The following is an 11,748-nucleotide window of genomic DNA, read 5'->3' on the forward strand; positions in this document are numbered from 1 at the left end:
AAAAAAAAATAAATAAAATAAATAAATAAAGAAAGAAAGAAACAAAGGAGCTGAGACAAGACACTTCAGACAGAAGGGATGTGTCACAAGCGTTACAAGAACAAAGGAGTATTTATAAATATAAAGTATTAATATAAAGTATATTATTAAAGTTGGAGCCTCTGTTTGGAAAGCCATCCCTCCCCCGCTGTGGTTCCATGTCGGTCCGTGTAGTTTATGTAGAGCTGCTGCCCCTTCCCCCTTATATAGACAGGCCATCAAGGCTAGAGAATCAAAGAACTCCATCCATCCCCTTGGCCAGTGACTAATTCAGGATTGAGCAAGAGCCTCAAGCTGGGCCAATAAGAGATGGTTGCTAGAACTATTGGAAACTATCACTGTTTCCAAGAGTTGCTAAGGCAACTATTGGCCATCTCTGTCAACTCATAGGGACAACTAGTTTGAAAGTAAAATCAATTTTTAAAAATTACTAGGAGATAAAAAGAGGTAGATGCCACATGATACTGTATGATCATGTGGGTCCAGCCATGCTTGAAACAAGTAGACCTCTAGACCTCTCCATAATACAAGCCAATAAATTCCCTTTTCTGTTTTAGTCAACTGAGTTCCTGTAACCTCCAATAAAAGAGCCCTGACAATACAGACTTTGTATGCCAAGCCAAGAAGTTTGCCTTATAGAGAATGGAAAACAAAGGTTTTGAAGTAGGATAATGATAAAATCAGGTTTGCTTTCAGGAAGACAATTGCAATGAAAATATGAATGGACTAAAATAAAAGTCAACCCTTTTATTTCACACATGAAAAAAAATGAGGCTCAGAGGGTTAAGTGACACACCTAAAAAATACAATAGGCTTTAAAAACATAATTTTTAGAAAGAGAATATGGTATTTATTGAGCATCATTTTTAGAAAGAGAATATGGTATTTATTGAGCATCTTCTCTATGAAAGCATTGTGACAAATGTGGCAGAGGAAATGAACAAGGAGTTGGCAGTTTGGTAACAGGGATAAGGACTCCAAATGCAAGCCAGGGCCAACTCCAGTAAGTAACGTAGGGAACCTACTAAGTAGTGGTTTAAATTAAAGCAGGAAGAGATTGCAACAAACTGGAGATCAAGAAGGGCCTCAGAAGAGGACTTTGAGAGGAGCTTTCCAGAATGAGGAGGGTTTTAACAATAGAGATAAGGGGAAGAGTAGTCTAGAGAGTAAATAGTAAAGGTCACAGAACAGTGGAAGAAACAGAAACAATAATTCCATACTTCAGTTTTGGCTCCAGCAGAGTATGATTAAAGGAAAAGTAGAGATTAGGCCAAAAATGTGCTTCAGATCTCGAATATTAAGTATAATCTGTACTTAATTCAGCTGGCAGTGGACTTCCTCGAAAGGCTTCTGTGCAAAATCACGACATAGGAGCTACATTTCAGCAACATGAGTCTGGCAACATTATGTAGGCGATGGAAGCAGGAGAGAACAGACATCCTCAGCGTTCATTCTCTTTAACCGTTTTCACTGCTTACTCATACGCAACATCCTCCCCTCCCTGAAACCTTCTTGTGCTTCTGCCTATCACCATTCTGGCCTGGACCCCAAGTTCCATTGTCTGCCCTTTTCTATTGCCTCTCCTTAGGATCTCATCCCTTCAGTGCCATCTATTAACTGCAGGCAGATGCCCCCTAAATCTCTCTCCACACAGATCACTTTATTTAGCCCCAGATATCCATTTTACTGGATACCTCCTAGTAACCTTCACTCAAATGTCTAAAACGGAACCTGCCATCATCTTCCTCAAACATTCTCTTGTTCCGGCTTGGTAACATATCACCATGATTCTACCGTTCTACTCTCTCAGATTCAAAACCTTAATCATCTTTGCATCTTCACTCTCCCTTCTCCTTCACATCCAACCAGTCAGTCATCATGAACTATGGCTTCCCCTGCTCCAGGGCTGCCCCCTCTGTCTACTCCACTTGCCACTTCTTTTATCCTGGCTATCATTTATGCTAGGACTAATACCACAGACTCCTTTAAGTCCTCTTTCACACTCTAATTCCTCCCAAAATCTGCTGGTAGAGGAAGTGCTCAAAAAACCCAGCTGTGACGGAGTCTCTGGTATTCCAAGGCTCCTTGTACCAAGAACAGAGTCCCAATTCCTAAGCGTGGCATCCAGGCACTCCCACGACTTGGCTCCCATTTGCCTTTCCAAACTTATCCCATGCTATGCCTCTTCACGAGCCTTCCCCTCTACGTGAAGTGAACTGACTGTTCATTATGTCCCGGGCACAGTCCATTTTTCCCTTTTGCTGTGTCTCTGTTCACACTGTTACCCATTGCCACAAGGTCAAAGCAATAAAAGCCCATGTCAAATGCCATCATTTCCTTGAAGGCTTCCCTGATTTTTCCATCAAATTCATTCTGTTAGTATATCTTTTATGGCACATATAAAATTCTACTTTACATTTTATTGAAGCAAATGTCTTTAACATCTCAGACTGTAAGCTGCTTGAAGGTAGTATAGAGTAGTAAGCAAAGGCTGGGCTCCAGAGTCAGACACACTGGATTAAAACCCAGTCTCCACTTACTAGATGTGATCTTTGGGCAAGTTACTAAATCTCTCTAGGTCTGTTTCCTCAACTATAAAATGGGAATAATAGCATTTATATATACATTGATGGTAAATAATGTCTGTAAAGTGATAAACGGTGCCTGGCATATCAAAAGGATGTACTAAATGTTAGCTACTATTTTTATCATCCTTATGAATGCTAACGGGAAAGTATCTTTTTTATTTCTGTATCCCCGACAGGGTCTCAAAGAGAGAGACCCCAATAACAGTTTATTGAATGACAAACTTTAGACCTCAAAATTGCATCCTTTAATTACCCGTGATTCTTACCTAAGCTGAAACAGTCTCTCCTTCCCACCCCCCACCCCCAACCCCCAACTTACCTGGTGTAAAATGGTGTATCGTTCACGAAACAGTTCTGCTTTATCTCTTGCTGTTCCAAATAAATTTGGTGCAGGGTGGTTGGTCAGTAATAGACTAGAGAAAAAAGAATGCCTATTGACAACTATCATAGCACACAAAGGTAGGGCAAAAATGAAATGAGACTATAAACCTTCTGAAAAAAAATGTACATTTAAAATTAGCTTAAAATCAATAGATGGAATACTTACGGAAGAAATTTTTTTCTTTCTGAATTGTACACAAAGCGTGGAATATCAAATGCTCCTATGATATTGAAAATATGTTCTCTGAAAAACATCCCACAAAAACATAGACCTGATTTACTAAAATGGAAGTATCTAGATGAACATGAAAGCTTGCATTATCATCTTATGTTGCACATATATATTTTTTACAGGTTATATATACAACGTCTTATAGTGTCAAAAATAATACAGCAGTCAGATTTTTAGCTTGTGCATTTTTCTCTAGACACAAGAAAGCATTGCTAATATTCTCAAGCAAAAAAAAAAATTTATTGAAGTTAACTTCTAATTAGGAGTGTCATGTGTTGAAAAAGAACATTCACATATAAAATAGTCACATCTGAGAGAAATCTCTCCCCATATATACTACTTTTATTAGCTACAATATTAAAGGATATGATTCATTTCCCACAATTTTTTATTCCAAAATATTATGTAAAAGTGTCCCAGAAAAAGATGTAAACTAGAAAAAAAGTCCCCCAAATTCTGGCCATATCCAATACTTAGTGTTAGAGAAGGACTATCAACAAAACAATTTTACTTTCAGATACTGTTAGTAATGTAGCTACATTTGAAAGAGGTTTAAAAAGAATTCACAGCGCTATTGCATAAATTTCCAACCAAAAAAATCTTCCCTAAAATTTTATCTGTTTATCTCCGNCAATGATGGTGCCAACTTGGGCCAGTGAAGCAACGTCCTTCAAAACTAGACTGAAGAACAAAACAACAGCAACTTGTCTGTTCCCCTTCCCACAATGCCCCAATAAAAATCTTTAAAAAAAATAATAATGTGTATATATTTTTTTTGGTACCCCAGTATATATAAGAAAACACACAGATGTCTTTACTGGGGAATATAAGTAATCTCAATTTCTAAAACTTAATATAATTTTTTCTCTTAATAAAAGCTAAAAGCAGACAGTGTCAAACACTATAAATGTCTTCTCCTTATTTTGCTGTCATCGAACTTAATTTGAGCATTACCTGGTATTACTGTTTTGGTATCTGTCAGGCTACTTAGCATCATGAGTTCTAATCTAACATGGCAGAGAATCTGATGAAGCTTCCCAGAGGCTGGGCCTCTTCAGGACCTGTTTGGAATCTTGCAGAAATGGTGGGGCCAAGACAGAAGTGGCTAACGGCTATCCCCCAGCAGGGTTCTGTGCACTAGAGAGGGGAACAAAACCACAGATGGACTGATAGTGACTAGGTGTGTTGCTGGAACAAAAGTGACAGTGCTGCCTGGTAATCCCTTTCCAAGGCATAAGAGCATAACAGTGGAAGGAGCACACGTGAAGGAAAACGTTCTCCTTCTCACCACGCTCCTCGGGTCCCAGCAGCCCTGGGGCCTGTCTGTGCTCTCTCACTGATGCTCTAAACACTGTTTCCTTAGTGCTTTAAGTAAAGTTTTCACTCCAGCGGTGATAGCACATTGTAGCTGAACAAGTGAGTGGTGGTCAGTGGAGGGCTGGGCTGGGCAAGGACCAGTATTGTGGAGTGTGGGGAGGGCAGGAAGGGTAATGCTGAGAGTGGGTCAGAAAGCCAGGGTAGCACATAGCAAATGGGCCAGACTAGGAATATGTCATGGTGGCCACAGTCTACATGGGGGCTACAGTCTCAGGTTCTGCCCCAAGGAAGGACATAGTTGCCTTTATTAGAGATTTGTAAGACCCAGGACACATGGCATGGACTTTATCAACATGGACATGCACAGGTCAATTAGCTAATATTACTAGTGATTCATTTTCATTTAACACTCAATAAATTAGAAAAAGCAATAAATATTAAACTTGTATACTTAAACACCCTAAATAACTAGGATAATGTTCTCACCTGAAATTTGCTTCCACTTTCATCAGGGTGAGAACCTATCACTGGAGGGGTAAATAATTCATGTCTGTGAGTCCTCTACAAAAAAGGAAGATTCCCATAAGTTACTGAAGCAGACATTTAAAATTTAGATTCATTAAAATAGTATTTGAGCATTATCTGGTATTATTGTTTTAGTATCTGTCAGACTACTTAGCATCGTGAATTCTGATCTAACATGGCAGAGAATTTAATGAACCTTACAAAAGGCTGGGCCTCTTCAGAACTTTTTGACAAAACAGTCCTTAAACTAATATTTCTATTATTTATTCTCAACAAATTTGAAAACCCACATAACTTAATGTACAAATATCTAGAAATATAATTTTAAAAACAAAATTATTTTTACAAAATTATTTTAATGGTCTACTGTGTACCTGGCAGCAGCAAACTCTGGCCTAAGGATATGAAGACAACACCAAGTTGTCATTCTCAGAGCACAGGACTAGTGAGAGGAAAGTGCCAACAGGACACAATACAGCAAAGGACCCCGGGCAGACAGGGCCATTTAAGAAGGCCTTAAATGATAAAAAAGACTTTACCAGTAAGAAACAAAGGAGCTGTTGGGCCGGCCGAGTGGCGCGATGGTTAAGAGCTGGCTTGGGACGCCAGAGGGCCCCGGTTCGGATCCCACATATGAGGGCCAGTGACACTGCNAAAAAAAAAAAAGTGAGTTGGCATGATGAAGGCTTGTGTTCCCTTTAGCATGACAAACACTTTCCCTAGATTACTTCAGCAGGGAGGGGAGTTTCCCTGCAACGGCTGCCCTTCCAGTGACCCCCGGCCGGGAAACACGGCCTCTGCACTTGAGTTTACACAGGTATCTAGGAATAAATCTGAATCCTTACGCTTCTTAAAATAGTCACCATTATCATAGAATCTCAGGTTTAGAAAGCAACTTTACTTCCCCCAGAGGTAGCAAACTCAAATGCTTCCAGGCTTCAGGAAGGAAACACTGGATATCAAAGTAGCAGGAACAGCTGAGGCTGACTAGGTATGAGCTAGGGTGCACACAAGTGCCTGGCCCAAAGTGGGCAGTCACTACTGCAGATCTGTAGCCAGGTGGGAATTCAGGCACCACGTTGCCATATCTAATAGTTCAAAAGAACTCAGAAGTCTAGACTTTTATGACAAATCTATTTTTAAATGTGGGAAACTAACTCAAAATGTGTTTTAATACCTCAAAGGGGGAGAAAAGGTCTGTAGACTACATTCAACCCACAACGCACCAGCAACAACTTTTACACCATCATTCAGCCTATACTCAAATATCCTGACTGATAGGGAAGTCACTCCTCTCAGAATAGCTTTAATATTATGATGCTTCCACTTATATTAAAGAGCTATAGAATCTGCCTCTTGTAACTTTCATTAGAATACAAAAATAAGAACTTTATATTAATATAGGAATTATATTCTTCTAATTGTTTTCCTGTCTCTTATCTCAGTTGAACTTATCAATACTACGTACACAAGTAAGACAGGTAAACTGGAAATCTTTTCCGATTAAAGCCAAAGTACAGAGATGCTATTGCAATGAATCTGGAGTCTATCCACTAGTTTTCAGGTACATAAAATGCTCAGCTTTTTAACTCTCATTTGCTCCCTGCATTCTGACATAAAGCCTGAGACCTTATAATAACTGAGATATGATATACTATCTTAAAATCATTACTGTCAGTATTACAAGATTCCTAGAGAGTTTAAGTTGAACATTTTTATACCTAGTTGTACTAGAAGATTCAGTGGGTGGAAATCCAAAGGCATTGACATGAAACACTTGATCTTCAAACCAACCTGAAAAAACATAAGTAACAAGTCCCTTTCATTTGTCCAGTCTCCTTGTTTGAAAGGACAAAACTATGAACACAAAGCAGTAATGCTAGGCTATCAACTCATCCAGTCAACTAACTACAGAAGTTACCAGTCCCACTAAGCTGCATAACAACTTCAGATTCAGAGATAGTCCCAGTTATATTTTTCAAAAAGCCTCATGAAATAGAAATACATTTATAAGTAAAACGTTTCACATTTTTATTTCACAATACACGTTTCAGTATGGAGAGATAAAGTACACAGATTAGGAAATGTTTCATTTTTATGACCCTATGTAAATTTTTTTTTACTTTATTGAGCTGTAATTCACATATTACACAATTCACCCTTTAAAAGTATATAATTCAGTGGTTTTTAGTATATTCACAAGTTGTACGACCATTACCACTAATTTCAAAATATTTTCATCACCCCCCAAATAAACCCATGCCTATTAGCAGTCTGAGAGTTACTTAATGTCAAAGGTATGCTCTCATAATCAACATTCTCCCAAATTATACCACGTTAACATATCCAGTGGAGAAACGGTTTTACTGTAAAATGATGAGGACAGGAAAAAAGTGTACTGACTTACCTTCTGCTAAGACGAAGCATGATTCTGTGTATAAACCACTATGGAACTGGTATACAACAGTTGAGGAAAATAATTTCATTCCTACGCTTGTGGTAGTGAAAAAGTCAACATCCATTTTGGACCCAAAAGGATTTCTAAATAATAAATTCAAAGACTTCACATTTGAAACTGTGAATAGATCACAGTTTAAAATTTTTTAGGTTTAAACATCCTCATGTCAGATTCTAAGATGTAGCCTTGTAATACTGACAGAATTGATCATTCTTATTGATAAACTTCCTCAGTGATTTGTCTGGATTCTCCAAATAAGGGGAATTAAAGCTTTTTATGGTCTCTATTTAAGATTATGTCTCTAAATTCCTACACCACCAGCACATGGAAGTTACATTGGGAACCGAAACAGCTAAACTTGAGAATGATATATAATCAATTTCCCTAACTCATAGATTAAAAAAATAAAAGTGAAGGATATAGAGTTAAGAAAATAAAGGTGAAGGATATTGCTTTACTAAGATCCAGTTGTACCGTTCCTGTAGGATCTTCCAGAAAAAATTTTCCCTAAAAATAAAAAGAAATATGCCCACATTTATGTAAAAATGAATATTATGACAAAATAATTAATACACTTACAATTCTGACAACAGAATATAGTGGAGCAGTACATTTTTAAAAATCAACAATTCCTAGTCTAGGCTTTTCTACTTACTAGTCTTGTGACCGCAGACTAATCACTTAATGGAGACTCTGACTCCTAGTTCCCTGAAGAATGACCTCTGAAGATCAAGAGATGGCAAGAGGGACACTTGTGGGCTGCCATAAGGGCCTCACAGGGTGCCCTCACTTCTGAGAGTCTAGAGCATCTCCAAGGGACCAGGATGTGGTCTGCAGCTTTGCTTGTTAAGAAACTCCATGCTCTCAGTTCAACCAGGAGTCATTGGGGGACTACTTTCAGACTATGCAAACTGCCTATATAAGAACCCCTTCCTGATGTCTCTGCTCAGGAAACCAAACAGATGAAAAGGTTACTTGGTGACTGAGGTAAGAGCCTTCGTGAAGTCTATGTCCTTGTACCCTCTGTAGAAATGCTATCTGTAACCAACATTTCACCAATCTGCAGGCTGCAAATAAGTTTGATGCTTATTAACTTACCTCTTTTAACTGTGTTATCATTCCAAGAACAATCACATCTCCAATTTTGGTTGTACTGCCCAATAGGGTTTCTATTGTTTTAAGCTAAAGTAAAACAAAATAAATTCTTACAGACTAAAAATACATTCTTTGAAGACACTAACTTTTTTATAAATAAGTTTCGAGTGCACATTTCAGTATTTATACCTACTTTACAGTAGAAAATAAAAACTTAGGAAATATAATTTTATCCTATAAAAAAGCTAAATAGAATTGCTTGGATGAAAGGATATAAAATTTTTCATTTTTATAGGAATTACCAGGTAGAGCTTCTTTTACCATTACCCCATAATGGCTTTTATTACAAAGAATACATGTGTACTATAGAAAAAAATTTTTTACCATAGAGAAGGAAGAAATAAAGACATGTAATCCCATAATCCCATGATAGTTACTGTTAACATTTGATACAGGAGTTCCTCTTAAAAAATAAGAACCTAAAGCAACACAGGAGTATAATGTATATTCAAAATAGTTTTTAAAAAATGAAATACTATAGGATTAATCTGAAGAAAAAGATATGCAAGACCTGTATCCTAAAAACTGTATTAGGCAAAGATTTCTTAGAAAAAATACCAAAAATATGATCCATTAAAAAAATTGTTTGTGGGCGGCCAGGTGGCTCAGTTGGTTAGAGCGCGTGCTCTGAACAACAAGGTTGCAGGTTCAATTCCTACATGGGATGGTGGGCTGCGCCTGCCCACCATCCCCCCCTCCTCCGCAACTAAATTGAAAATGACGACTGGACTTGGAGCTGAGCTGCGTCCTCCACAACTAGATTGAAGGACAATGATTTGACTTGGAGCTGATGAGTCCTGGAAAAAACACAGTGTTACTCAACAAAAAAAATTTTTTTAATTGTTTTTTGAACTTCAACAAAATTAAGAACTTGTGCTCTTCAAAACGACAGTTAAGAGAATAAAAAGACAATTTACAGACTGGGAAAATACTGCAAATCACATAAAATCAATCAATCAAGCAACATAGGAATACAAAGTTCTACGAAAGGATTCCCAAGGACACCATTTTTGCAGTCTGTAAAGGGAAATCACCATACTACAAGTTCAAATAGTGAGTATGCCATCAAGGACAAAGAATTAAATGGCTTGGAAAGACTGAAAAGAACAATACATTATTTAGCTAAGCCTGAAAATTACTTTGACATAGAGGAGTGGAGAAATAATGCTTCCAGACTGTGGCCATATGAGTTGCCATAGGAAACCCAATACACAGAGGATGCCAAAAAACTGTATACACATTTTAAGAAAGGAAAAAATTGTATTTATACCGGTAACAAAAGATGAATACAAGTCATATTTTACTTTTGCAATTACAAGAGGTGCTCAAAGTGGTTATCATCAGCATCCAGACACTTCTGATTACGGTGAACTACTGCTTGAGCAACACTGACCAAAGTGTTAACGTCTTTTAAAATGTGTATATAGGGCCGGCCAAGTGGCGCGATGGTTAAGAACTGGCTTGGAATGCCAGAGGGCCCTGGTTCGGATCCCACATATGAGGGCCAGTGACANAGGGGAACAGACAAGTTGCTGTCGTTTTGTTCTTCAGTCTAGTTGTGGAGGACGTTGCTTCACTGGCCCAAGCTGGCACCATCATTGTGCTCTTCCTGGGTGAGGCAGAGCAGTCTCCGGCCTCTTGTCGGCCGCTCACTCTGGCTGCTGGCTGCCGGCTACACACAGTAGCTTATGGCAACCCACTGCCACAGGGGCTGCAGCCTACGCCTTCGCCGGCAACCCATGGCAGCCAAGCCCCAGGTCGAGCTGCCGTTTACCATCTTAGCTGCAGAGGGCAGTGTCACTGGACCTCATATGTGGATTCTGAACCGGGGTCCCAAGACAGTTCTTAACCAACGCGCCACTCAGCCGGCCCCCTGCTCATCATTTAACACTCAGTTCAAACCATTTCTTCAATAAAGCCCTTCCTTGACTCTAGAGCCATTTATACACCTGGTTATACACTGTCATAGCACTTCTTTCCTCGAATATTTTTCACAATTCAAGTTAAATAATTGTGAATTATTTAATATCCATGGTAGATAAACTTCTAAGATGGCCCCTAACAATCCATGCCTCCGGATATTCATATCGACATGCAATACCCTCCCCTTGAGTGTGGGCTGGACTTAGTGACTTTCTTCTAACAACAGAATGCAGCAAAAATGAAAGCATATTTTACTGTATTGTAATTTTAAAAGTAAAACGTTATAAATGGCAAGATGCCACCTCCATGATTAGGTTACAAAAGACTATGACTTCCACCTTGCTAGCAGACTCTCTCTTGCTGGGTTTGGCGAAGCAAGCTGCCATGTTAGGGAGGCCCAAATGTCAAGGAACTGAGGGTGGCCTCCAGCCAATAGCCAGCAAGGACCGAGGCCCTCAGTCCAGCAATCCAGCAATTTGAAATACTGCCAATGAATAAGCATTGAAGCAAATCTTATCCAATTGATACTTGAAATGACCTCATCTTGACTGCAGCTTGTGAGACACCTGAAATTGAGGACCCAGCTAAGCCTACCCAAAATGTGAGAAAATAAGTGTGTGCTGTTTTAAACTACTAAGTTTGGGGGTAGTTTGTTATGCAGCAATAAATAACACACTATCTGCCCCCCAAGCTCCACAGTGTGTTACTCTCTCCCACTCCCTTTCCCCAGCACAGTGCCTTGCAGATAATAGATTTCAATGTATTTGATTGAATTAATTTAATAAATGACAGCTTTATATTAGGTCAAATTCTAAGTGAAGAGAAAGAGTAGTTGATCAATTGATCATATTTTCAAAATGTCTGGGATCAACTTAACAAAATTCATTATTTTCTCCCAGAGCATATCCTCTCTTGCCCTTGTTCACCCAAAAGCAAAGTTAAAAGTCCCATAAAACTCTTCACGGGCCGGCCGAGTGGCACGATGGTTAAGAACTGGCTTGGGATGCCAGAGGGCCCCGGTTCGGATCCCACATAGGAGGGCCAGTGACACTGCCCTCTACAGCTAAGATGCTGAACAACAGCTCAACCTGGAGCTGGGCTGCCCTGAGTCGCCGGCGACGGCGTGGGCT

General features: G+C 39.1%; 1 protein-coding gene across 1 annotated transcript in view; it reads right to left on the reverse strand.

Moving 5' to 3' along the window:
* Nucleotides 1-11,748, reverse strand: part of POLE2 (DNA polymerase epsilon 2, accessory subunit) — a 38,799-nt gene that overhangs the window by 22,356 nt on the left and 4,695 nt on the right. Inside the window, exons 3-7 of the mRNA XM_019662362.1 lie at nt 9,613-9,626; nt 8,639-8,722; nt 7,991-8,047; nt 7,490-7,538; nt 6,804-6,876 (exon numbers count right to left, since the gene is read on the reverse strand). Of these exons, the coding sequence (XP_019517907.1) occupies nt 6,804-6,876; nt 7,490-7,538; nt 7,991-8,047; nt 8,639-8,722; nt 9,613-9,626 (277 nt within the window). The remainder of the gene's footprint in view (nt 1-6,803; nt 6,877-7,489; nt 7,539-7,990; nt 8,048-8,638; nt 8,723-9,612; nt 9,627-11,748) is intronic.

Source organism: Hipposideros armiger, unplaced genomic scaffold, assembly GCF_001890085.2.
Source record: "Hipposideros armiger isolate ML-2016 unplaced genomic scaffold, ASM189008v1 scaffold_373, whole genome shotgun sequence".
NCBI lineage: Eukaryota > Metazoa > Chordata > Mammalia > Chiroptera > Hipposideridae > Hipposideros > Hipposideros armiger.